Below are 25032 nucleotides of genomic sequence, written 5' to 3' on the forward strand. Positions count from 1 at the left end.
ATTGAAATGATTGACTGGAAGGATGTACCACGTTTATGTAGATAAGTGAATGGATAGGTATGTTGATGAGATGATGAACTGATAAATGATGAATAGCAAGACAGATATCACAAAGAAAGGATGGATGGATGAAGAGGGAAAGAGGGATGGAGGGAAAGGTGGCGGGTGGATGGAGAGATTGATGGCTGGGTGGGTGGATGGATGAATTATCATGAAGCTGACGTCAATATTCTGCACCGCTGTCCACATCACAACACATCCTAGTCACAAGACTGCATATCTGGGCTGCCGTGTTGAAGATCAGCTCTTGCCACTCCCCACCATTGACACTTCTGAAGGTTGGCCACCCTCCTGAGGCAGCCCTCTCCTCTGTGGGAATATTCTTCCTTCTTTTGAACCCAAATTGCCTTGGCCACCTTTCATTCCGGTTGTCTCTCCCAGGACAGGAACAGGAGGCAAGGGCCAGGCGGACGTGCTTTCTTCCCCACCTTCCGGGTTCCTTGGTGTGAGGTGCTGAGTGTGGCCTCCACCTGAGGCCCAGCCCTCCTCCATCTGCCTCTTATCCCGGCAGAATCCTGAGGTCTCTGTGGCTCTGTGGGTGCCGGGTTGGGCAGTGGGCCAGCTGTCTCTGTTGTGCGCTCGACACTCCCTGATCCCTCCTGTGTGGTGGTGGGAGGAGAGGAGATGAGTCCCAGCACTGGGACTGGCCCTGAGGCGGAGCTTGTGGGTGTGTGGCGGGTGATTCACTGCCGTATGAGCACCCTTGTCTCTTGGATGGGTCCATTCCATCGTCCCCAGGTGCCTGTCTGGCCCACTGGGGAGGTCACACTACCTGGGAATGTGAGAAGGGCCCGTCCTCCGCACATGGAGACAGAGGGCAGCTGGGGGTAGATGCAGCGGGGCGTCCAGCAGTGGGTAGATGGGTGAGGCCCTGGCTCAGCCAGGCCTGGCTCTGTGGTCTCGGAACCCGGTGCTCCTGGCTGGGCCTCAGTTTTCCCATCCAGGACGTGGGCACAGTGGCATCTGCCTCTCAGTGGTGGTGCCTGTTGGCGAGCCAGATGTGGGCCAGCTCGCCCAGAGCTGGCCCGCGATGATTCCCTGTGGATGTGAGTCCAGGCCCCATTCAGCCACTAGCCTGCAGTGCTCGGAGTGAGTCACAGGGACTAAGCCCAACCAGAAAAACAAAGGGCTGGGCTGCTTGTCCCTGGGTCTTGGCCAGAGGACAGGACGAGGGGGGTCTGGCTGGCAAGGGTACTGACCGGTGCCCATGGCCACTTCTGGGGACGATGGCTCCCAACTCCAAAGACGCTGAGTGCGTGGTGTCTCTGCCTCCTGCACCTCCCTGCCCTGAGGGCTGTCCGGGGGGCCTTGGGGAAAGCAGCGGCCTCCCCACCTGGGGACCAGGAAGGGTTCCTGGGGTGCCCGGCCGCCCCTGTGGGGAGGCTAAGCAGACGGCTGGGAATAAACAAAGGGAAGATGGAGACCCAGAGGGAGGGGGAAGGAGGGAGGGAGAGGGAGGGAGCGAGGAAGGGAGGGGAGAGGAAGGGGTGGGGGAGGGAAGGAGGGAGGGAGACTGAGATAGGGACAGAGACACCAGAGGGAGAGCCAGAGGAGAGGGGCTGAGGGCGAGCCAGGGCAGGAGGGGCAGCGGGGGGCGGACAGGGCCCAGGCCTGGCGAGGCCAGAGCAGGTCAAGAGCGCGAGGCCAGGAGAGGAGGGCAGCAGGAGGCCCAGGCCAGGGCTAGGGCAGAGGCGACGGCTGGAGAGATGGGGTGGCAGGGGTGTCCAGCGCCCAGAGGGAGCGGTGGGCAGAGGAGTGGGGGACAGCAGCAGCTGCCCAGGGAGCCCGGGGAGAGGCCAAGGGAGGAGGCGAAGGGAGGGAGGGGGCAGCAGTGCTGCCCATCAGCGGCCGCAGAGGTCCGGCTGAGCCCCCGCTGCGGGGCTGGGAGGGTTCTCTCTGACATTTTTACTAGTCTGGGAAGGAGGAGGAGGTGGAGGTGGAGGAGACCAGGGGGGCGGAGAAGGGGCTTGGGGGACAAAAGGGAAGCAGCTGTGAAGCCTCCTGAGGAGGAGAGGGGAGCGGGACCCACAGAGGAGGGACCCCGGCACAGTGGACGGGCCTCAGCCGACAGCTGGGAGCCAGCCCAGGACCCCCAGCCCAGGGCCAGAGGGACCAGGACAGGCAGAGAGAGGGACAGGGACAGGGGAGAGAAGGAGGGGCAGGGGGAGCAGAGGAGAGGGGAGAGAGGAGAGGAGAGGGAGGAGAGGGAGAAGGAGGGGAGAGGAAGGCCAGGAGGCAGAGCGAGCAGCAGGCCGCAGGCGCCAGCGCTGGGAACAGGAGCCTTTGAAGAAGGCGGCGGCGTCCCCAGGGCCGGGGTCAGGCCAGGTCGCCTGGCGGCCGGGCCAGCATGAGCCACTCGGTGCTCCTCAGGAGGAACTCTAGCACGCGGGGCCTGGAGACGCTCTTGAGGTAGGTCCCTCCTGGCCAGGGCAGGTGCCTGTGCAGACCCCGAGAGTGAGCCGTGGCGCCCAGGCTGGGGCTGGTGGCCCGGCCTAGCTCCCCCCGCAGGGCCAGTGCACGTGCCGCAGGCAGACGCAGCTCGAGGTCATCTCCTGCCTGGGCCCTGGTGGCCTGTGCACCCTTCGCAGACCTTCCCGTGCCCTCAGGGTGCAGACTGCAGCAGCCTCCAGGGCCCCGCGCTGTCCTGCCGACCCCTGGGGGACGGTCACCCTTACTTTACTCGCAGCCACGACACTGGCTGACCCTGGGTCTTCAGCCCCACGTGGGAGGCACATGTGCCTTGAGCGCCTGGCCTTGGAACCCTGGTCATGGACACCAGGCCTGGGGCAGCACACAGCCCTCTCCCAGGCTGCGTCTTGTCCTCCGTGAAGTATGCTGGGGGAGCAGCTGCTCAGTGGGTCGTGGCGAGGCCTGCCCGGCCCGGCGGAGCCGGTCGGAGCTGCCACTCTCAGTGGCTAGCTGCTCACTGCCACCCTCTGGGCCGCCTGCCGTGTCCTTCCTCCTTCTCAGGGGGTCTTCTACAGACCCCCTGCAAGGCCGGCTCCCCAGGAAGTCCCTGTGGTCCTCCTGAGCCGGGTGGGGGCTGTCCTCCTCTGCCAGCCAGGCAGATCCGCTCCCTGGCCCCCTTCCCTGCTCGGAGCACACGGTCTCTTGCACCCGGCCACCCCATGCCCGCGAGTCCTGGTGAAGCTGCGGAGCAGAGGCCCAGGTGTGTGGCGGAGGGTTGTGCGGTCTGAGAGGGCCTGGGAGCTGGCTGGCTCTTCACACCTGTCCCCAGACGCAGCTCCAGCCTGCCAGGGCCCTGAGGCAGGGCTGCAAGTCTCAGTCCAGACTCCCCCCCCCACCGCAGCAGGAACGCAGTCCCCAGGGCCGCCATGGTCCCCAGAGAGCTGTGACAGGGGCTTGGAAAGTGCCTGGCATCCATCCCCAGCACCTCTTAACAACTAGGGAAACTGAGGCCACTGCCCCCACACCAGGGCTGGGCTGCTGCCCGCTGACCAAGAGCGTTCAGAGGGCATGCCGGGCGTGGAGCTTGGCAGGGTAGGACCAGGCAGAAGACAGTGGGAGGGGCCTTGAGGCCAGGTCCTGTGAGCAGCTGGCCGGGTCAGGGGAGAAGGAACTGTCCCCTGGGAGCTGGGCTCTGGGAGAGCAGGGAGAGCCAGGGACGCAGCTTTCAGCAGTGAGGAGTGGGTGTCAGCCCACCGCCACCCTCGAGGACCCTGAGCCTGTGGAGGGCCAGGGTCACCCCCAGGCACTCATATATGCTACAACCCAGGACAGCGAGCCCTGTCCCCCACCTATGGCCGTAGTTCACATCTGACCATTTTTACTTCCCCAGGCCCTGGCAGGCAGGCCCGGCCTGGTCCCTGTTAGATGAAAAACCAGGCTCAGAGAGGTTAAGTGATTCACCCAGGGACAGCCAGCAGAGACCAGTAAGCCTGCCTCCCACAAATACCCTTGTCACCCCAGATCCTTCCCCAGGGACTCCCCAGCTCTCTCACAGGCCTGGAGGCAGGCCTTGCCTGTCTTCTCTGGGACAAGATCTAGAGGGCTCTGCTGGGCACCAGCCGTGGCCAAGGTGTAAATTGAATTCAGTTTAAGCTCATTAAAAAGGATGCTGTGGGTCAGCGGAAAAATGTGACCTCCTGACCCACCTGCTCTCCTTGTCTACACCAGGGTGTGAGTGGGGCTTGTGCGGCCTGTGGCCACCCAGACCGTCTGTCCCCCGCCTCAGCCCACACAAGGCTTCAAGCGGACAGGGTCGGGCCCCAGGGCCTATGTCCCCACTGTCCCCGCTTTGGCAATCTGCCCACACCCCAACACCCTCCTACCTGCCCCTGGTGGAGTCCAGTCCCTCCCAGGCCCACCCAAGGCCAGGATGGTGTTCGGGTGGTCAGAGACTTGCGCCTCCTGGGTCACCCTGGTCCTGCGGCCCCCAGGGGCTGGCATTGTGAGGGGCCAGGCTGACCTAGAGCACGCTGTAGCTGGCACAGAGGGAGGGGCTGGGCCAGGCCCACCTTGGCCGATACCCCCGTCGGGCACACGGGCTCCGCTGCCCCTGGACGCCTTCCAGCCTGGGCTCCTGGAGGCCTGAGCCCCTCTGTCCCCTGGGTCTGGGGCACATGTCCACCCACAGATACTATGGTCTTCTGCATCTAGGGATCTCCCCAGGGCTCTGGGCACCCTGGTCCGAGGGCCTCTGGGGACCCGTGTGGCCAGTCGGGCAGGGGATAGGGCTGGTAGCCTGCTGGGCTGGCCCCCACAGGGGTGGGGAAAGCAGCCTCCAAACCACAGTGTCCAAAGGGGCGTGGCTGCCGGGCCCATCCAAGGCCTGCGATCCTGAGGGTGGGGTAGCCCCCGCCCTGGCAGGGCCCGGCGTCTGGTGGGCGGCACCGTCTCCGGCCGGGTGGTCTGTTGGCCAGAGCCCATCCTGCCCGGAGCCCGGCTGAGCCAGCAGCAGGGGGTACAGGGACCAAGTGGCCCAGCCCCTGGGCAGGGTGTCAGGGCCAGAACCCAGAGGGCTGTGATTCCCATTCCGGTCCCAGCCGGCAAATCAGAGCTGGGCAGACCGGGCAGCGAGCAGCCAGGGTGCCCGGGCCTCTGGGACTCACCTGCCTGCTTCTGGCTGCTGGAGCCCCCGGGGTGCCCTGCGGCCCCTGGGACCCTCCGTGGGGTTGGAGGGGGCACTGCCCCCAGGGACCTGTGCAGCACTCAGCGGTTCAGCAGAGGATGGTGGCCGGGCTGACCTCAGAGGCCTTCAGAGGGCAGGTGGGCCTGCAGGCGACAGGTGGGCGCTCAGAGTCAGAACCTCAGTGGCCGGCCCCCGCCGGGGCAGGCGCAGGGAGAGGGGTCTTCAGGCCTGGCCCCAGGTGCTCGTGGTCTTGGCCCTGTACAGGTGGGCTGGTGTCCCCCTGCCACCTTCAGGGCCGGAGTGTGGCCCTGGGCTGGCTGCTGCCTGGGACAGGCGAGGAAGTGAGGAGGTGGCACCTGGAGGTGTGGTGGGGTGGAGCCTGGCCTGGGAGCATGAGGGTCTCCACGGAGGACGTGTCCTGCCAGGCCGGAGGGGACTGACAGCCGGAAGACCCTGGCGGGAGGGCAGGGCAGGGGCCTTCGGAGGAGCAGGCGCAGGGGCAAGCCTCGGCGGCCAGGCAAGGGCACCGGCAGGAGCGCTGGCAAGTCCCTCCTCTGTCACCTGCACTTTGCGGAGGGGCACTGTGGGCCAGGGGGCTGAGCAGGGTGGCGCCGGGTGCAGGGGGTGGTGGGAAAGATGGGAGCGGTCTGGACAGTCAGGGCAAGCCCTCATGGCAGGGACGGAGGACAAGAGGGAGAGAAGAGGGAGGAGACCAGGGGAGGACGAAGGAACCGGAGGAGGGACAAGTGGCTGCTATCCTGGGACGGCCGCCAGTGCTGCTGGTCCTCTCCCTGGAGGTTGAGGGAGGCTCTTCCTGCCTCCTGCAGCCTCTGCCGGGCACCGTGCTGGGGCCAAGGGGCTCGCTGACCCCGTGCTCCTACCCCCCTGAGCCTGGACGGCTGCGGGGGTTGCTACGAGGACCCTGGTGTCCTGGGCAGGGTCCTACTTTGGCCCTGTCCTGCAGCAGTGCCGGTCTGGCCCTCAGCCTTGGCTGGGGCCTTGGGATCTGAAGACCAGAGTGGACCTCAGCCACTGTGACTCCCAGAGGGACGAGGGTCTCCCCAGCCGGCTGAGGCTGGCCCTTCGGGTTGGAAAGCAGAGCTTCAGGGTAGCGGAGCAGCTTGCCCAGCACCCTGGGGCAGGAGGAAGCCGGACGGGGGCGCGCAGGAGAGGGACGGAATGACTGGCCCCTGAGGGGCTCAGCATCCCTCAGGATCTGGAAGAGGCCGAGGGGCCAGGCAGGCACCCGGGCTCCACAGGCAGACCTGGGGACAGCCCGGGGCGAGACGTGGGGAGGCAGGAAGACGGGGGGCACTGGGGGCACAGCCGGGCACAGGCAGGGGAGTGCCAGCTGCGTGGCCGAAGGGTGCCCCTGCGCCTGCTCCCGCCCAGGGGGCAGCCGAGGTTGAACAACGCGGACGCGTTTGGACAGGGCGCCCTTGGGCCGCGTCTGTGGGCAGAGCCGCCTTGAGGCCACAGCCGGCCAGGGCGGGAAGAGGAGGCATGGCCGAGCCCAGAGCTGGCCAGCCACCATCGCCTGTCAGGGAGAGTGCCAAGCCTCGCCTGGCGAGCCCTGCGCAGGAGCACTGTCCAGTATGGAGAGGAGACACAGTCCGGACCCCGTCCCCGTCCCCCGGAGGCGGCTCTGGGGGTCGGTGCAGACACTCCCCAGGCGCAGCCGCGTCTCGCCCCTGCAGGGAATGCTGAGCTGGGCCCAGCAGGGGCTGCTGGGCACTGAGCCCCTGCGACATGTGGTCAGTGACACCAAGAACAGAGAGGCCTGGGACGAGCGTGCACAGTGCCGGGAGGGAGGACGGACAGGCGCAGGACCAGTGGGGACCACAGCCACACCAGGATCCAACAGGCCAGGAGGGCGAGGCCTGACCTCTGACCCTAGGTCCCCAGGGGCAGGCCTGACTGAGCAGACACAGGCAGAGACTTAGAAGAGTCACAGTGCTGGGGCGAGGAGGCTGTCAGCATCAAGTTGACCATGGAGCACATCACAAGAGGTAGGGCACCCAGACCAAGGGAGGTGACTGGCTGGACATCTAACTGGGTTCTGGTCCCCACACTGAGGGCAGAGGTGGATGGGCCCTGACCTGATCTCTGAGGAAAGTGTGGGATGGGGAGCTGGAGGAGGCATCCTATTTCCAGTCTCATGGGGTCTTTAGGGCAAGACTCTGGGCTCCACAGAACCCAGTCATAGCTCCGGAGAAGGTGCCGGGCCTGACCCCTGAGGTCCGAGCTGTCTGCTGGGGCGCGGCTACCTTCCCCATGGGTGTGTGGGCAGAGCTGGGGTCCGCCCAGCGACTTGGGTGGTGTGATGGGGAGACCTGGGCTGTGGCTACCTGACCAGCACTGGCAGCTGGGCTCCCCAAGGGGCAGTGTGTCCCCAGGGGGTCACCACCTCCACTCCAGGGCTGCAGTTCCAGGCACGTGGCAGGGGCTGCAGGGGGCAGCTCTCAAGGGAGGGACTCTTCCCACCTCCAGAGCAGAAGGCAGAGCAGTGGTGGGCAGCGGGGGGCCGGGCAGTGGTGGGCAGCCGGGGCTGGGCAGTGGTGGGCAGCGGGGGGCCGGGCAGTGGTGGGCAGCCGGGGCCGGGCAGTGGTGGGCAGCCGGGGCTGGGCAGTGGTGGGCAGCGGGGGGCCGGGCAGTGGTGGGCAGCGGGGGGCTGGGCAGGCAGCTCCCTCCAGGCAGGGTGGGGGCAGGGGTGGGATTTGGTGCTGGGAACAGGATGCAGCAGGTGGGGACCCAGGGGACAGATGCCTGCCGATGACCCTGGCGCTCAGGGTGGGGTGGGAAGGGCTCTGGGGTGCAGCTGCACAGCTGGCCCCAGGCCCTCCTGGATGCCCTCAGCTGCGGCCCTGCGGCTGTCCCCCTGTGCCCATTGTCCAGTGGCTGCACCCTTCTCGCTGGCGGCCTCTCCCCACACAAGCCCCCAGGGCAGGACAAGCAAGAGGACCCTGCCCCTAGGCCTTCCTGCCACGGCCTCCCCACAAACCTCGCCAGAGCGGCCGACGGCAGCCGACGGCAGCCGTGTCTCCCGGCCCCGCCAAGGCCTGTAAGCAGGGACAGACACCATGTTCGGGCCCTGCCCTCCAGGGAAGAACTGACCACCCTGGGCCCGGGGGATTGGCAGGTGGGGGGTGGGGAGCTGGGCCCTGGGGCTGCAGCCCAGGTGGGGACCTCGGGGCCTGGGATGGCAGCAGGCGAGGCGTTGCTGTCCCCTCCCCAGGGCCAGTGGAGACGCCCCAAGGCCGGGCTCATCCTCTCGAGGTAACCTGCGGGTGGCCTGCGCGGCAGCTGAGAGCTGACTGGTAGCCGGGGGCCACCAGGGCCAGGGCGCTAAGGGGGGCCCGTGGGGCAAAGGCAGAGGGGAGGCCAGGGCTGGCTGGAGGGGTCCCCAGTGAGCGGAGCGCTCGCAGAGCCAGAGGGGAGGGAGGTGGGTGGACCTGGGCGGCCGCGGCCCCTCCCTGGGCCAGCCCCTCGTCATGAGCTCCAGGCCGTGGGGCCGGCAGGGGCAGAGCCGCCTTGGCTTTGGGGGTTCTGGCTGGAGGCAGCGGGCTCCCCACGGTGGGGAAAGAGGAGGTGCAGGGTGCCCTGCGGGGCCACACAGGCGGTGGAGGTGGGAGAGGGGCCAGCGCTCAGCAGCAGTGCCCTCCAGGTCCAGGACCCTCTGTGACAGGCGTCCAGGGAGGCTCCCAGACGATCTGCTGCCCAGGCAGGGGGGAGGTGGGCAGGGGCCCTGGGAGGCCTCGGCTGGGCCCGGCCTGCTCCTGGGCGCAGGACAGCCCAGAGGAAACGCGCTGCTCAGGGGTCCCCACTCTCACCCTCCGAGCAGGGCCGTGGTCTCCCTTCTTCTGCCGAAGGCAGTGGACGCTGGGGAGGGTGAGCCTGGGCCTGGGTGCGAGTCAGGGGAACCGGGGCCTGTCCCTGGCCACCTTCCCTGGCTGGGTTCCCTCAGGCACCCGTCCCTGCCACGCCAAGGGCAGCCACGTGCCCGACTGGCAGCTGGCTCTGGCTCTGGTTCTGCCCGGCTGAGCCTCTTCCCTCCCTGCCCGGAAACTTCCATGACTCCCACAGCCCTGAGCCACTCAGCACTCTGTGACCTTCCCCTCCCCGGGGTGTCACGGCCCTCCAGAGAGGTCCCCTCCAGGAAGGACCCTATTGAAGTCACCAGAAGAGCCGGCCACGTGTGTGGCCAGGCTGGGCTCTGTGTGGGCCGTCCGCCTGGCCCGAAAGAGGAGACTGCAGGCCGCCAGGTTGGAGACTGAGTGTCAGGCTGGCTCCTGGTTCCAACTCCTGCCTGGACCATGTGCTGGCCACACTAGAACCAGCAGAGGCCAGGCAGTGTCCCGGGTGGCCATGCTGACCAGGGGAGCCCCGAGGGCCATACCTGGGCCAGGAGGGTAGGGGACCCCTGTGCTTCTGCAGACCCCCAACTCAGCTCCTCTCTGCCACCTCTGACCTGTCCATGTGCTACCCTTGGGGTCCCCAGAGGTTCCCGTCCCCAGGGCCTGTGGGGCCTCCTGCAGCTGTGCCTTGGTGCTGGCTGTCCCCGGGGGATCCCCACACTCCCCCTGTGCACGCCCAGGCTTGACTCAGTGTCTCGCCAGACCATGCCCCTGGTTCTGCCTCTCACACAGACGGACGCCGGGCCAGCTCTGGAGTCCCTGTCCCTGTTCCCCATGTCCAGCACAGCCCTCCACCTTCCTCCTGCCTGGATCCCTCCTCCCTACCCACCCTGCTGGCCCTTCCCAACGCAACTGGGGCGTCCTGACATGATTCAGATCTGGCCACACCCAATCCAGCCGAGGGGACAGCCAGGGCCACCGAGGGCCCTCCCCAGCTCTGCCACCTTCCTGACTTTACCCTCACCCTTGGCCTTTCTCTGGCCCCAGGACCCCTGCCCATCTTTCAGACCGAAGTTCCAGGTCACCTCCCTCCCCTAGAGAGTGGGACAGGGTCATGGCAACTCCCCTGGGATGGTGATGGCCAGGCATCTGGGGGCGGAGGAGCCAGGTTCCTGTGCCCTCTCCCAGCCCCCAGCAGAGAACACCTGCCCTCCTGCCCTCCTGCCCTCCTGCCCTCCTGCTGGCTTGGGCTGTGCTCCTGGCTCACCTGGCACATGTGCCTCCAGTGGCCTCCCCAGGATGAGTGACAGCCAGGCAGAACCACACCCAGGCCAGCTCCCTGGGGACAAGGGGCCTGCTGAGGGTGGCCCAAGGTGCGGGTGCAGGTTCTGCTCTGCCACTCTGTCCCCAGGCTTCCAGGACAGACCTGTCCTCTGCCTGTGGGGGCCTTCTTGTGAGTATCATGGGCAGGGTGCATGCTGTCCCACTACCCTCTGGAAGCCAGGGCTCATGCCCCTGTGTCTGTCCCTTCTCCCCAGGGCTCTGCAGTGGCTCAGGGGCAAATGTCCATCCTGGTGGACAGTGTATGAGATGCTGGGGCATCTGGGCTCTTAAAAGGCCACAGAGACTCTGGTGGTCGCGGGGAGCCACCAGCCACCTCCCAGGCCTCCTGGTCACCTCCAGCCTCCTAGTCTCCATTGTCCAGGAGACTTGGGGTCAGGAGGGTACGGGGAGCGTGAAGGAGAAGTTGTTCCTGGGCATTCTTGCTTTGGTCCCAGTCCCCCAGCTGAACCCTCACGTTCTCCCCAGGACTGGGGACAAACCCTGCCTGATCTTCAGGCTGGGCTGGATGGGGCAGTCACATGAGTAGCCTGCAGGGGGCAGAATTGGGACGGGTACTGAGTCTTGCTGCCCCTGCAGGAACTATCCAGAGGGGGATGGTGGGGCTGGGCAGCTGGGAGTGTCCAGCCCGGGAAGGGCATTTTTGGCATCTCAGTGGGGACTGGGAGACAGGACTGGGGGTAGTGTGGAGGAAGAAAAAGAGACTGGTGTCCCGAGTTGGGGGCGGCAGATGGTGGACATGGTCACCGGGAAGCTCTGAGCTCAGGGAGCCCCACTGAAAGTGGGGAGAGGGTCTGGGGTCTGTGCGAGTCGTGCACGTGGACAGGGCTGAGCCCCGTGCTGAACCGGGCTGTGCCGGCTTGGGGAACAGGGCCCCCGGCCTGTCAGGCTGAGCCCTGGGCCCCGGAGCCAGAGCAGACGCAGGAAATGGCTGATTGCATTCAGCTCAGGAACACCAAATCCCTCGCAGCTGCGCTTGGCGGGGCCTGGCCCCGGGCGGGGCGGCCATCGCCAGAGTCCTGACAGCTCTGCAGAGCGTGCCAAGGGTCTGGGCCGCGGGCCGGGGGCGCCTTTCCCAGGCCAGAGGCCCCCACCCCACCCCAGGAGAGCGGCCCCTTTCAGTTCCCAGAACGGAGCCCAGCTGTGGAAGAGCGAGGGTGAGGTCATGGGGAGGGGGCCGCATGACTCACATCCTGGGGCAGGCGGGAAGGGAGGAGGCAGGGAAAGGGGCCCAGAGGCCTCCTTGTCCTTGGCTGCTGGGTCAGGAGCGGGGGCTGGTGGGACTTCTCCCCAGCGTGGGAGACCCTGCCCTGCACCTTCCCTGTCCCCCAAGCTTCTATCCAAGGAGGGCTAAGTGGGGGTGCCCCTTGGAGGAGCCCTGGCTCTGGAGCGGCCACGTTCCCAGAAAACACACCTTGGCCTCCCCCCAGGCCCTGCTTACTGTTGTCTGGGTGATGTGCAGGAAAACAGTCAATAGTGAGGTGGGGGCACCCCAGAAGGAGCCTGGGAGGGGGCAGGACCTGCCGTTCCCATGCCCTGCTCCTACGTCCTGGGTGTGCAGGACCAGGGACGTCCAGGTGTGGGCCAGGGTTGTGTGGGGTGCCCACTGGGCACAGGAGAGCAAGTGTGTGCACGTCCACCCTGCTGGGTGGGAGCTGGGAGCAGCTTCACGTGCTCACGTGGCTCTGCCCGTGGGCCCCGTGGGGCCCCGTGGCCTTGGTTCGGTACCCCCGGGGGTTTGCACCCCTTTCTTTGTGCTTTTGGAGGTTCTTGGCTTGATGGAGGGGTCCGAGGAGCAAGACTGACCCTGGTCCCACTCAGAGGCCACAAGGGAGCAGGGCCAGCCCCAAGAAGAAGCTGAGGCTCTGCCTGGGGACCCAGGCCCACATGCCCACTTGGGCACATGCGTCCTGTCCACACACGCTCCAGAACCTCCCTCCACGTGCGTGTGCAGACTTCAAGGCACACCCAGCCTGTGCCCACAGAGAGCAGAGGTGGGAACAGCTCACCCTGCATGGGCTTTCCCAGGGGTTGCCCGGGCAAGGCAGGGACACCCCCACCTGCCCACTCTGGCTGTCCACTAGGAGACGGCTGGTGTGCATGGGTGCTAGCAGGAACCCCAAGAGCAAGGAGCTCCCCCTCCCTGGCCGGCAGAGGCCGCAGAGCAGGAGGCTGGCCTCTCTGCGGGTGATGGGAGCCAGGTGTGGGGAGTTGAGGGCTTCACGGGCTGCAGTTGGAGGCCCTGTGAGGATGAGGCAGGCAGCTGGCCGAGGGAGGTGCAGTCCCATGTGGCTGGGGGGGCCGTGCTGGAGCCTGAGGAGAGGCCTGGCTTTCGTCTGACAGGCTTAGGGGAGACCTGGGGAGATTAGATCATGTGCTGGCAGGGCTGCCTGGCCAGGGGACGGAGGCCCAGAGGGGAGCGGGCTGTGGGGTCATGTGGCGGACACCGGCCGGGAAGGACTGAGACCCCGGCAGAGAGCTGCAGCCCGGTACCAGCTCTGGCCTGGGCTCCTTCCTGGTGGAGGGGGCAGTGAGCCCTGTAGCTGCAGAGACCCTGGAGCCCCCCAGCTCCAGGTGAGCTGGGGGTCGGCTGGGATGGCCGAGCTGTGGTGCCTGCTGGACAGCAGTGGCTAGAGAGCTAGGGGCCAGGGCTCCAGATCCCCAGGCCAGCCTTGTGCCTTCCTCTGTTTGTTTGTTCCCAACCCTGCTGTGAGGGACTCTTCCGAGAAGCCTGGGGTCAGGGCACTCTGAGGGCAGCTGAGCAGCCCAGAGACTAGGGCCTCCACCTTGAACCAGCCCAGAGACTCCACAGAGGACTCTGAGCTGAGGGTGGGGTGCCCGACAGGGGGCCCAGCTGTGGACTGGACACATGCTCGGTGGACGTGCGAAGGGGCTGAGGCTGGACAGGACCACATGCTGGGAGGCTGACGCAGGCCTCCTACCGTGACTTGGTGGCAGGGCCACCTCCTCCTGACGCTCGGTGCTGAGGAGCAGGAAGGCCTGCCCAAGTCAGGTGGGGTGAGGGTGGCTGGCTGGCCGGCCACCTGGTGTCTGCTGTCCAAGGTGTGTGAGCACAAGTGGCCAGGGTCATGACCCCCAGCCATCTCTTCCCAAGCCCTGGTGCTCTAGGTCCTCGTCCAGTTGGGCCTAGGGAGGCGGGAAAGTAGGAGGGGACAGTTTTGAGTTCCATTTTGGTTTCTTCAGGCCCACCTGGACACTGAAGCCCCTCCATCCCCAGGAGAGTACCTGGATGCCCAGATGCATGGGGCCCAGGGCCTCCACCTGGACCAGAGGCAACTTCGTGGCTTGGTGCATGGCCTCTGTTTTAAAGATGGGAAAACTAAGGCCGAGAGAACTGGTCCAGGGCTGTCCACCGCTCTTACCGGGTGACACCCTGTCTCCGCCATGGCGTGACTGTCCCTCTGTGTCTCCCTCCAGGCTCACCACTCAGTGGAGTGTGGAGGATGAAGAGGAAGTGGCCCGGGAGCAGCGCCGGCGGGAGCGGATGAAGCAGGACCAGGATGAGGGTGGCCCCTACCCAGACCAGCCGGAGCAAGAGGCCCTGTAAGCCCCCTGGCCCTGGAGCCCTGTGTGCTGTGGCCCAGGGCCTGGGTACAGGGTCAGGCCCTGGGCTTTGAGGTCCCAGGGTAGGACGACTCAGAGCAAGGCAGTGCTCTTAGGGCAAGGGTGGTCAGCAGCCTTGGGTGACCCCATCTGCCAGATGCCTGCCTGGCCAGAGGGTGCGCAGAGCCACGAAAGGCCGCCCCTCCCAGCCAGGATCCTGGGGTCTGACTCAGGCTCTGGACACTCTGCCTGGTCCCAGCCCTCGCTTGGACCGGTGCTGACCCCGGCCCCGGCCCTGGCCCCCGAGCCCCCCGCCCAAGTTCCCTGCTGCCGGTGACTCACAGAGGCCACGTCCAAGTTGGCGGCCACAGGCCTGCTCGTTTCCTCCCCGGGCCCAGGAGGCCTCCGCGGCTGGGCTGGGCTGTTTCTCCAATAATGCTCCCCTTCCTCCTGGCCCTGTTTTGTTCCATTTTCTCCGAGTCAGCAGCTTAGGGCGGGGTGGGGTGCTGCAGCGGTCATGGTCCCTCGGCCAGGTCTCTCAGTCACCCTGAAGCCTGAGAATCCCTTCTAGCCCCCAGCCCCTGCTCCTGCAGAGCTCACCTTGTTACACTGGAGAGCCCGTGAGGACGGCTCAGGGCTGGAGTCTGGGCCGGGGCAGCTTGGAGAGCCCTAGCCCTACTCCAGGGGAGCCCTAGGACCATGGGGGAGGCCCAACCCTGCTCCAGGGGAGCCCTAGGACCATGGGGGAGGCCCAACCCTGCTCCAGGGGAGCCCTAGGACCATGGGGGAGGCCCAACCCTGCTCCAGGGGAGCCCTAGGACCATGGGGGAGGCCCAGCCCTGCTCTAGAGGAGCCCTAGGCTCATTGGGGAGGCCCAGCCCTGCTCCAGGGGTGCCCTAGGCCCGTGGGGGAGGCACAGCCCGGTTCCAGGGGAGCCCTAGGCTCATGGGGGAGGCCCAGCCCTGCTCTAGAGGAGCCCTAGGCCCATGGGGGAGGCCCAGCCCTGCTCTAGAGGAGTACTAGGCTCATTGGGGAGGCCCAGCCCTGCTCCAGGGGAGCCCTAGGCCCATGGGGGAGGCCCAGCCCTGCTCTAGAGGAGCCCTAGGCTCATTGGGGAGGCCCAGCCCTGCTCCAGGGGAGCCCTAGGCCCATGGGGGAGGCCCAGCCCTGCTCTAGAGGAGCCTTAGGCCCATGGGGGAGGCCCAGCCCTGCTCTAGAGGAGCCCTAGGCCCATGGGGGAGGCCCAGCCCTGCTCCAGGGGAGCCCTAGGCCCATGGGGGAGGCCCAGCCCTGCTCCAGGGGAGCCCTAGGACCATGGGGGAGGCCCAGCCCTGCTCTAGAGGAGCCCTAGGACCATTGGGGAGGCACAGCCCTGCTCTAGGGGAGCCCTAGGACCATGGGGGAGGCCCAGCCCTGCTCTAGAGGAGCCCTAGGCCCATGGGGGAGGCCCAGCCCTGCTCCAGGGGAGCCCTAGGACCATGGGGGAGGCCCAGCCCTGCTCTAGAGGAGCCCTAGGCCCATGGGGGAGGCCCAGCCCTGCTCCAGGGGAGCCCTAGGCCCATGGGGGAGGCCCAGCCCTGCTCCAGGGGAGCCCTAGGACCATGGGGGAGGCCCAGCCCTGTTCCAGGGGTGCCCTAGGCCCATGGGGGAGGCCCAGCCCTACTCCAGGGGAGCCCTAGGACCATGGGGGAGGCCCAGCCCTGCTCTAGAGGAGCCCTAGGCCCATGGGGGAGGCCCAGCCCTGCTCCAGGGGAGCCCTAGGACCATGGGGGAGGCCCAGCCCTGCTCTAGAGGAGCCCTAGGCCCATGGGGGAGGCCCAGCCCTGCTCCAGGGGAGCCCTAGGACCATGGGGGAGGCCCAGCCCTGTTCCAGGGGTGCCCTAGGCCCATGGGGGAGGCCCAGCCCTACTCCAGGAGAGCCGTAGGACCATGGGGGAGGCACAGCCCTGCTCTAGAGGAGCCCTAGGCCCATGGGGGAGGCCCAGCCCTGCTCTAGAGGAGCCCTAGGCCCATAGGGGAGGCCCAGCCCTGTTCTAGGGGAGCCCTAGGCCCATGGGGGAAGCATAGCCCTGTTTCAGAGGAGCCCTAGGCCCATGGGGAGGTATAGCCCTGCTCCAAGGGAGCCCTAGGCCTGTGGTGGAGGCCCAGCCCTGCTCCAGGGGAGCCCTTGGCCCACGGGGCGGTAGAGCTCTGCTCCAAGGGAGCCCTAGGCCTGTAGGGGAGGCCCATCCCTGTTCCAGGGGAGTCCTTGGCCCATGGGGAGGCCCAGCCCTGCTCCAGGGGAGCCCTAGGCCCGTGGGGGAGGCATAGCCCTGCTCCAGGGGAGCCCTAGGCCCGTGGGGGAAGCATAGCCCTGCTCCGGGGGAGCCCTAGGCCGATGGGGGAGGCCCAGTCCTGCTGGGGGGACCTCAGATGGAGGCAGTGTTGCCCTCAGGGGTTCTGACCATGGGGAGCAGAGCCTAGCCATGGGCCAGCTCTGAGGCAGATGGGTCTCCCTCTCTTGGGGCCCAGGGTCGGCTGGAGGGAGGCCGGTGAAGGGGAGCAGGGGCACATCTAACACCTCTACTTCTCTCCAGCCTCGGAGTGAAGCCCTCGGAGGCCCCTGAACAAGACGAGGAGGACGAGGGTTTTGGTGACTGGTCCCAGAAGCCACAGCAGCCAGCTCAGCAGCACTGGGTTGAGGAGGGGGCCTTGGATGGCGGAGAGGGCCCCGGGGCTGACAGTCCAGAGGGCAAGCAGGACAGGCAAGTGGGGGTGGAGGCCCCAAACTGCACCTACCCAGCAGCCTCTGAGTGCGTTCCCAGCCCGCTCCCCAGTGCCCATGGCTGTGAGGGAGGAAGGAGGAAGGGAATGAGACAGCAGGGCGGCGGGGAGGGGGCTGCAGGGCGGGCGGTGAGGAAATTTCATTCCTGGGCTCCCCAGGGCCCCTGGGCCCCATCCAGACCAGCTGCGGCGGGGGTGGGCGGTGGGAGTGGGGGGCTGGGGGCGGCCACATCAGCGCACAGCTGCAGCCCACTTACGTAATGCTAGCTCTGCAGCCCCGGCCGCCACCCCCCTCCCTGGGGGCTGGCTGATCTCCATTCCCACGGAGGGGAGCAGGTATTTCCAGATGTGTGCCTGCGAGTCAGCCTGGGGAGGGGGGACACACTTTCCAGATGTTTGGACGTGTGTGCCTCTGAATTAGGGCGGTTGGGGCCCAAAGCAACTCTGGGCCCACGGATGGGGTCTGTTCCCAGACCCTCACCTTGCCCTCCCCCAGCTCGGTGTCTGAGCTGCTCTTCGTAACCCAGGAGCTATTTGCAGGAAGACCCCCAGCCCCAGCCCATCAGGCCTGGGCATGGTGGGCCTCCAACCCTGCTCAGAATTCTGCCCCCAGCTTGGGGCCAGAGCCTCAAGTAGCCAGAGCCTGTGGCCGTGCTGCCCACAGTCCCTGATCCAGAGCCCGAGGCCCCTCTGAGGCCCCCAGCCAGCCAGAGTGCTGGTTCAGCCCTCCCCCGTGTCACTGCTGCCCCCCTTTTCACCTACAACCAGGCTCCCACACCTGAGGTCCCCTGCCTGTCCGGGCCCTGGTCCTGCCTGCCCACTCCTCAGCTTCCCTGCGTGGCCTTGGTCTCCCCTGCACACTGTGGGTCTCTGAGAGGGAGCGGCCGCCCGACTGGCTGGCTTCATCCTGCCCCCGCCCAACAGCAGGGGGCGCTTTTGCTCTTCTGGTGGATCTCTGGGCCCCTGCAGCCTCCACCCCACCCACACCTGCCTAACCACAAGGACAGTCAGCTCCTGAATGGCCTCTCTGTGTGGCTGCCCTGCCCTGGCTCAGACCCCGGCCCACCTTGGGCGGCTGGGTCTGGGTCTTGGCTGGCATGTACACCAAGGGGCCTGAAATCATGGAAAACCCAACAATTCACCATCTTCTTCTCCAGGTTCAGTCCCGCTCAGATGCAGAGCCACACCCATGGCCAGCAGGCCGCCCTGTCTCCCTGTGGCCCCTCTCTCCAGTCAGGCCGTCCCGACCCTCGCCTCGCCCACCACCTGACCCAGGCCCCCAAAACTTCCCCCGACTCCTCCCTCCCTCCCCTGGACGTCCTGCTCTGCGAGCCACTTGCCCACACACAGAGTGGGGCAGGAGCAGGCAGGAGGTTGTGGACAGACGGGCTGGCCTCAGAGGGGGCTGTAGGGAGGGGTCCAGCCCCAGCGCCTGGGTGGCCCTGCACAGCCTGGACCAGGCAGTGGCTGCTCTTCTGGAAGGGACCTCGGGCCTCAGCACAGGACTAGGAAGTGGGGCTGGCTCTGGGGTCCTCGGGCCTCCTTACCCCAAGAAGCTGGGGTCCCAGAAGAACTCAGCAGTCAACTCATTGGACTGCCGTCGTTTTATAGATGGGGAACTGAGTAGGAATGGGAGAGGACTCGGGCCAGGCAGCTGGGTGGCCCTCAGTCGGTTTTGCCTGTTCAACCCACAGGTCCTGCCAGCGAACCTGTGGAAATGAGATCAGTGATGGGCTGCGTCAAGCCAGTGTCCACCTGGAACAGCTAGGTTTGAGCCAGGAGGGGTCTAGCCCAGAGGAGCCTGTCCAGGGCCACCAGGAGGTGGCAGAGGCTGGGGAGGCAGAGGAGGTGAGGGCTACTCCAAGGGTCCGAGCACCCGCCCACCCCTACAACACCCCGTGGGTCCCGTGATCAGTACAGAGAACCAGCTCCCCTGCCCCCGACTGTAGCTTCCCAGGCCCACACTGTGGGGGTGGTGGGGCTGGGCGACCTCTGGGCAAGTTCTCTCCACGTCACCAGGACACTGCCCTGCTGTTAAGAATTCCAGAACTGGAGTGTGTCAGGGAGACAGCACCTGAGGCCCAGCCAGGGGAAAGCGCCGGCTTCAGCAGGGCGGGGGCTGGAGGAGGGCTGCAGGAGGGGTCACCTGGTTGTCTGGGCTTTCTATCCACAGCACCAGAGATGTCAACAGCCCAGGACCCCCAGCCCCTCGGGCTTGGAGGGGAACACCAGACCAAGCTCACCTCCCCTGAGCCCTACCACCAAAGTACGTCACCTCAGGCTCTTGTGCATGTCCTCTGCGTCCACTAGGCTCCTGCCCCATGTCCTCTGCCCCCCAGCTCCTGCCCCATGTCCTCTGTCCCCCCAGGCTCCTGCCCCATGTCCTCTGACCCCCAGGCTCCTGCCCTGTGCCCTCTGCCCCCCCAGCTCCTGCCCCATGTCCTCTGCCCACCCAGCTCCTCCCCCGTGTCCTCTGCCCCCCCCAGGCTCCTGCCCCGTGTCCTCTGCCCCCCCAGGCTCCTGCCCCATGTCCTCTGCTCCCCCAGGCTCCTGCCCCATGTCCTCTGACCCCCCCAGGCTCCTGCCCCGTGTCCTCTGCCCCCCCAGGCTCCTGCCCCATGTCCTCTGCTCCCCCAGGCTCCTGCCCCATGTCCTCTGCCCCCCCCAGGCTCCTGCCCCGTGTCCTCTGCCCCCCCAGGCTCCTGCCCCATGTCCTCTGCTCCCCCAGGCTCCTGCCCCATGTCCTCTGACCCCCAGGCTCCTGCCCTGTGCCCTCTGCCCCCCAGCTCCTGCCCTGTGCCCTCTGCCCCCCCCAGGCTCATGCCCCATGTCCTCTGCCCCCCAGCTCCTGCCCCATGTCCTCTGCGTCCACTAGGCTCCTGCCCCATGTCCTCTGCCCCCCCAGCTCCTGCCCCATGTCCTCTGCCCACCCCCCCGGCTCCTGCCCCATGTCCTCTGCCCACCCCCCCCGGCTCCTGCCCCATGTCCTCTGCCCCCCCAGGCTCCTGCCCCATGTCCTCTGCCCCCATCTCCTGCCCCATGTCCTCTGCCCCCCCCCAGGCTCCTGCCCCATGTCCTCTGCCCCCCAGGCTCCTGCCCCGTGTCCTCTGCCCCCCCCCAGGCTCCTGCCCCATGTCCTCTGCCCCCCCAGGCTCCTGCCCCGTGTCCTCTGCCCACCCCCCCGGCTCCTGCCCCATGTCCTCTGCCCCCCCAGGCTCCTGCCCCATGTCCTCTGCCCCCATCTCCTGCCCCATGTCCTCTGCCCCCCCCCCCAGGCTCCTGCCCCATGTCCTCTGCCCCCCAGGCTCCTGCCCCGTGTCCTCTGCCCCCCCCAGGCTCCTGCCCCATGTCCTCTGTTCCCCCAGGCTCCTGCCCCATGTCCTCTGCCCCCCCCCAGGCTCCTGCCCCATGTCCTCTGCCCCCCCCAGGCTCCTGCCCCATGTCCTCTGCTCCCTCAGGCTCCTGCCCTGTGTCCTCTGCCCCCCCCCCAGACTCCTGCCCCATGTCCTCTGCTCCCCCAGGCTCCTGCCCCATGTCCTCTGCCCCCCAGGCTCCTGCCCCGTGTCCTCTGCCCCCCCCCAGGCTCCTGCCCCATGTCCTCTGCTCCCCCAGGCTCCTGCCCCATGTCCTCTGCTCCCCCAGGCTCCTGCCCCGTGTCCTCTGCCCCCCCCCAGGCTCCTGCCCCATGTCCTCTGCCCCCCCAGGCTCCTGCCCCATGTCCTCTGCTCCCTCAGGCTCCTGCCCTGTGTCCTCTGCCCCCCCCCAGGCTCCTGCCCCATGTCCTCTGCCCCCCCAGGCTCCTGCCCCATGTCCTCTGCTCCCTCAGGCTCCTGCCCTGTGTCCTCTGCCCCCCCCCAGGCTCCTGCCCCATGTCCTCTGCTCCCTCAGGCTCCTGCCCCGTGTCCTCTGCCCCCCCCAGGTTCCTGCCCCATGTCCTCTGTCCCCCTCTGTCATTGGGGGGAGGAGCTGGCCTACTCTGGCTGCCCAGGACCCACAGCCCTCTCCACCTCCACAGCTTGCTGACAGGACCGAGTCCCTGAACCGCTCCATAGAGAAGAGGTGTGTCTGTCCTCCAGGATTCTCAAGAGGGGGTGGAGACCTGGGACCTGGGGCGTTCCAAGAGGGTCTCTTGGTGGGTTGGGAGGACGGACGGGGACGTGAGGCTCATCCCTCCCACCCTCCAGTAACACTGTGAAGAAGTCCCAGCCAGCGCTGCCCATCGCCAAGATTGACGAGCGGCTGGAGCAGTATACCCAGGCCATCGAGGTACGCCTGCCCGCGTGCCCCGTGCCCTCCACTCCTGCGTAGATTTCCCATGCCACCAACACCCTGTATCCAGCTGCCACTCCTCCAGTCAGTGATAGCGGTCTGGTCATGACCATTTACTGGACCCATGTCTCCCTGTCCAGCAGATACCCTTTCATCCAACCCACGCCCCTCTGTCCAAACAAACCTCTCTGTGCAATCAGTGACCCTCCACTCCACACGGATTCCTCTAGCCTCATCCCACGAGCAGCGTGAAGACAGACCCCTAATGTCTCGTGTGGCTCGGGCTCCTGAGTGCTTCAGGACCTGCACACCGTGGGAAGGGGAGCACCCCATTCCAGCAGGCTGTGGGGAAGCCCCCCTGGGGAGAATATGAAGACTGAACCGCCCAGCGTGCCCCATGGTGGCTGTCCACTAAAGCTACCCTGGGGCTCTGTCTCCTCCGCAGTCTGCTGGCCGGACGCCCAAACTCTCCCGCCAGGCCTCCATAGAGTTGCCCAGCATGGCAGTGGCCAGTACCAAGAGTCTATGGGAGACAGGAGAGATGCAGACTCTGTCTTCTGCCAAGACCCCCTCCTGCAAGGTAGGGCCCCTCTGCAGGCAGAGCAGAGCTGGGAAGGCAAAGCCCGGCGGGCGTAGCAGCAGAGGTCCCTGGAAGAGCCAGTGTGTGGCCACTCGGGGTGAGGGAGGGAGGGCAGAGGGCTGGCCTGTGGAGAAGCCCTGTGGGAGTGGTGTGGAGAAGGCTGGGCCAGCGGTCAAAGCTCCCCCCGGGTCTCCCTCGAGATGCGAGGTAGGCAGGTCCCCTTGACCAGGTGAGACCAAGCCAAAGAGAGGGGCCAGGGCTGCCAGCCCCACGGCCTGGGTCTGCCCCGTGACTGCCCCCTTGTCTGCCCAGGATATTGTAGCAGGAGACATGAGCAAGAAAAGCCTCTGGGAGCTCAGAGGAGACCCCACGCCCCCATCCTCCATCAAGGTAGGGCCTGACGTGACCGCACAGGCCGGGCCGGGCGAGGCGGGCTGCCCTTTCTCCCCTCCTCCCCTCTCCCTTTGACTTGGCCTTCTTCCCCAACAGGCCACCCCATCTGGAAAGAGGTACAAGTTTGTGGCCACCGGACACGGGAAGTACGAGAAGGTCCTGGTGGACGAGGGCCCGGTACCCTAGGGCCTGAGTCTCGGTGAGTCCGGGATGGTGACGAGTGCCGTGTGTGAAACGTGGGAGAGTACAGAGGGAACAGGGCCCACTGGCCATGTCTCAGGCTGTGAGGCTGGGGCCTGCGGGCTGAGGGCCTGACCTCCCAGCTGGCCGCAGCTCAGAGCCAACTCAGCCTCTGGCCCCTGGCAGACTTGGCCCCTGGTCTCACGTGAGCCTGGAACCGTCCATCAAGGTCAGGATGGCTCAGCCACCTCAAAGTGCCCTTCAGGAGTCCCCTGTGTCCCAGGAGTCCTCCAGAGAGGAGAGGGCGGCCTGGCCACTGTGGGACCTAGAGCTGGTGGGATGGAGCCCCCAGGAGTGTGCTCCCGGAGCACCCAGGCACTGAGGATCTTAAAGGAGCAGAACCTGTGTCTCCCCCTCCCAAGGGCCACTGGAGGGTTCTGCTGCCCTCCCCGTCAGGTGGAGACAGAGAGCGACACCATGGCTGGGCACACATTTATTAGTGGCCTGGGTCCCAGGCTCCCTTCACAGTCCCCCTCCTGTCCATCACCTGTGTCCCTCCCCTGCTTCCCAGGGCTGGGGCTGGAGGCTGCTGCTAGGCTGTGGGGAAGGGCTCAGGGCTCAGGGCTCCTCTCCCGTGGCGCCAGGGAGCCCCTCAGTGCCCCGCCCACCCAGCCTCTCTGCAGCACTGCGTCCCTGCCCCACTCTTCCACCAGAAGGTCCCCAGCCCTGGTTGCCGGCAGGGAACCTCCCGTCACCCTGCTCCCAGGGCCAGCCCGCTGCACCTGGCCCTGCCCTCCCAGGCCCCTCAGGACCAGCGGTGTGCTGACCAGCGGCCAGGGCCAGTGCTGGGTCCCCTTGACCAGCAGAGGGAGGGGGCAGTAGGGCTGGCCGACAGGAGGCCCAGGCCACCTCTCCTGTCTCCCCCCAACCCCACGCTGACCCTGAGGTGTACCTCCTCCGCCTCCCCACACTGCAGAGACTGCCGCTGCCCCTCGCTGCACGCTCTGCACCGCTTCCCCTTCCCCAAAGTGTCCTTACCGCTCCTGCCCTCTCGACCTGCCCCAACCACCCACTGGACTCCATGGCACCGGGCCCGCCTCCCCAGCCCCTGACGCACGCTGTCCTCCTGCACCTCCTTCACAATGGCCATGGCCTCCCCGAGCCTCAGCCTGTCCGCCTCCTCCTGGGCCTGGGTCCCAGGGGGCCACTCTGCCCCTCACTGGGGCCTCCAGCCTGCTGCTGTCCGATTGAAGTTCTTGGGTTGGGGGCTCAGCTCCAGGTTGGAGTGGAAGGAGGGAGGGGGCCGAGTGGCCTCCTGCAGCTTCCGGGCATTGAAGCGAGGCCGGTGTAGGAAGGGCAGGCGGGCAAGACCAGCTGGCGGGCAGCTCCCACCCCTGGGCCCCGCCAAGCAGCCACGGGACTCGGCCACGGACATGTGGTAGAGCACAGCATCCCACATTCTGGAGGCCCGGGAGGCAGGCGGCCGGGGACCAGCCACAGCGGGCACCGCTGGCTGTGTGGACCCCAGGCTGGGCTCCGGCTCTGGGAACGAGGGATCCTCTGCACCCTCCATCAGCTGCTTCTTGAGGCGCGTCCAGCCGCTGAGCCGCGGCTTGGGTGCAACTTTGGGGGCAGGGCATGGGTGGGGACCCGATGGCAGGGCCAGGGATGAGCTTCCCAGGGGCATGGAGATCCTCTCAGCCTCTAGAGCAGGGCTGGACCGGGGAGGCTCCTCTGGGCACTCGGCCCCAGGGGCCACAGCGGCCAGGGGTCCGGGAGAGCGGTAGGTCGGGGCTATGGGCACCACCACCCGGGTGCTAGCCTCTCTGGATGCTGAGGCCTGGAAACTGCATGGTGGCCTTGCTACAGAGGGCTCCTCGGGTCCAGGGCTGGCCTCCTGGGTCCTGGCAGGCAGCGGGCGGATGTGGGCCACGGGGATCAGAGACTGGGCACTGTGGCTGACTGGAGCCGGGTCCCCGTCCTGAGCCCTGGGCCCCCCATCGGAGGCCGTCTTCAGAGGCTCAGGGGCTCCGTCATGTGGGGATGGTGTCAGCTGGATGAGCACGCGGGTGATGTGTGTGCCTCCCGATTTGGGGGCTGAGACGGGGGCAAAACCACTGGGCAGTCGTGTAGGTTCTGGGGCCAGGGCTTCAGGCCTTGGAGGGGCCTCCCAATGTGTGGCCAGAGCGCTGTGGTCAGTGCGGCTGAAGGAGAAGGTGGGCCTCTGCTGGGGTGAGGCCCCGTGGTGGATGACAGGCGTGTGCAGGGAGCGGGGCAGGGGTGCTACCGTGCGCCGGGCCTGGGTGGCACATGGGGTCGTGGCCTCCAGGTCATGGCTGGCCTCACTCACAGGGGACAGGGAGGCGCGGAAGGCTCCGGGCGGGGCGGGGGCAGCCCCTGCCATCTTCTTCCGAGCTGCCTTCGTCAACAGCTTCTGCAGACGCAGGTTGTCCTTCCCTGGCTTTGGCAGCAGGGGTGGTGGAGGTCCAGGTGGCCTCTGGGGGCTGGGGCCACGGGCCTCCAGGGTCACGGGTGCGGCCGAAATGAGCATGGCTTCTCCCTGGATGGGAGGAACCGTGCTCAGGCTGGCCTCCTGCCCCACGGGCTGGGGGGCTCGGAGTCTCCGGTTTCCCCGCCTGGGGATGAGGAGCCCTCCCCGAGCAGCTTTCCGGAGCCCCGGACTTGCCAGATCCTTCTAGGCCTGGGCATCAGTGACTACGGTGGGGGGGGGGGGGCGGGCAGTCACTGGGGTGACGAGGGGGCCAGGCTGTAGTGCCGCACAGTGCAGGGCAGGAGACCCACTTGTGAGCCCTCCGGGGAGGCCCCAGCGAGGGTGGGAAAAGCAGGCTGCCCGCAGACACGTGAGGGGCGCCAGACCGACGCCGGCCTGACCACAGGCGCGTCCGTCCGCTGCGAGCCAGTGGTGAGGGGAGGCG

At 67.0% G+C, this 25032-nt stretch overlaps 2 protein-coding genes across 3 annotated transcripts in view; one reads left to right on the forward strand and one right to left on the reverse strand.

Moving 5' to 3' along the window:
• Lsp1 (lymphocyte specific protein 1) overlaps window positions 1–25032 on the forward strand; it is a 33752-nt gene that overhangs the window by 7719 nt on the left and 1001 nt on the right. The window contains exons 1-10 of one of the 2 annotated variants that reach the window (XM_071615948.1): window positions 2393–2469; window positions 13786–13911; window positions 16488–16655; window positions 18369–18522; window positions 18848–18940; window positions 20690–20733; window positions 20859–20940; window positions 21389–21523; window positions 21836–21913; window positions 22013–22115. In XM_071615948.1, coding sequence (XP_071472049.1) covers window positions 2408–2469; window positions 13786–13911; window positions 16488–16655; window positions 18369–18522; window positions 18848–18940; window positions 20690–20733; window positions 20859–20940; window positions 21389–21523; window positions 21836–21913; window positions 22013–22102 — 1032 coding nt within the window. In that variant the 5' untranslated portion in view covers window positions 2393–2407 and the 3' untranslated portion in view covers window positions 22103–22115. Of the gene's footprint in view, window positions 1–2392; window positions 2470–13785; window positions 13912–16487; window positions 16656–18368; window positions 18523–18847; window positions 18941–20689; window positions 20734–20858; window positions 20941–21388; window positions 21524–21835; window positions 21914–22012; window positions 22116–25032 lie in introns of those variants that run through there. The other variant, XM_071615947.1, reaches the window with a different exon arrangement.
• Prr33 (proline rich 33) lies at window positions 23296–24647 on the reverse strand. Its single transcript, XM_071615945.1, has one exon. The coding sequence runs from the start codon at window positions 24645–24647 to the stop codon at window positions 23313–23315; it is 1335 nt and encodes a 444-aa protein (XP_071472046.1). The 3' UTR covers window positions 23296–23312.

Source organism: Marmota flaviventris, chromosome 9, assembly GCF_047511675.1.
Source record: "Marmota flaviventris isolate mMarFla1 chromosome 9, mMarFla1.hap1, whole genome shotgun sequence".
NCBI classification, from domain to species: Eukaryota; Metazoa; Chordata; class Mammalia; order Rodentia; family Sciuridae; genus Marmota; species Marmota flaviventris.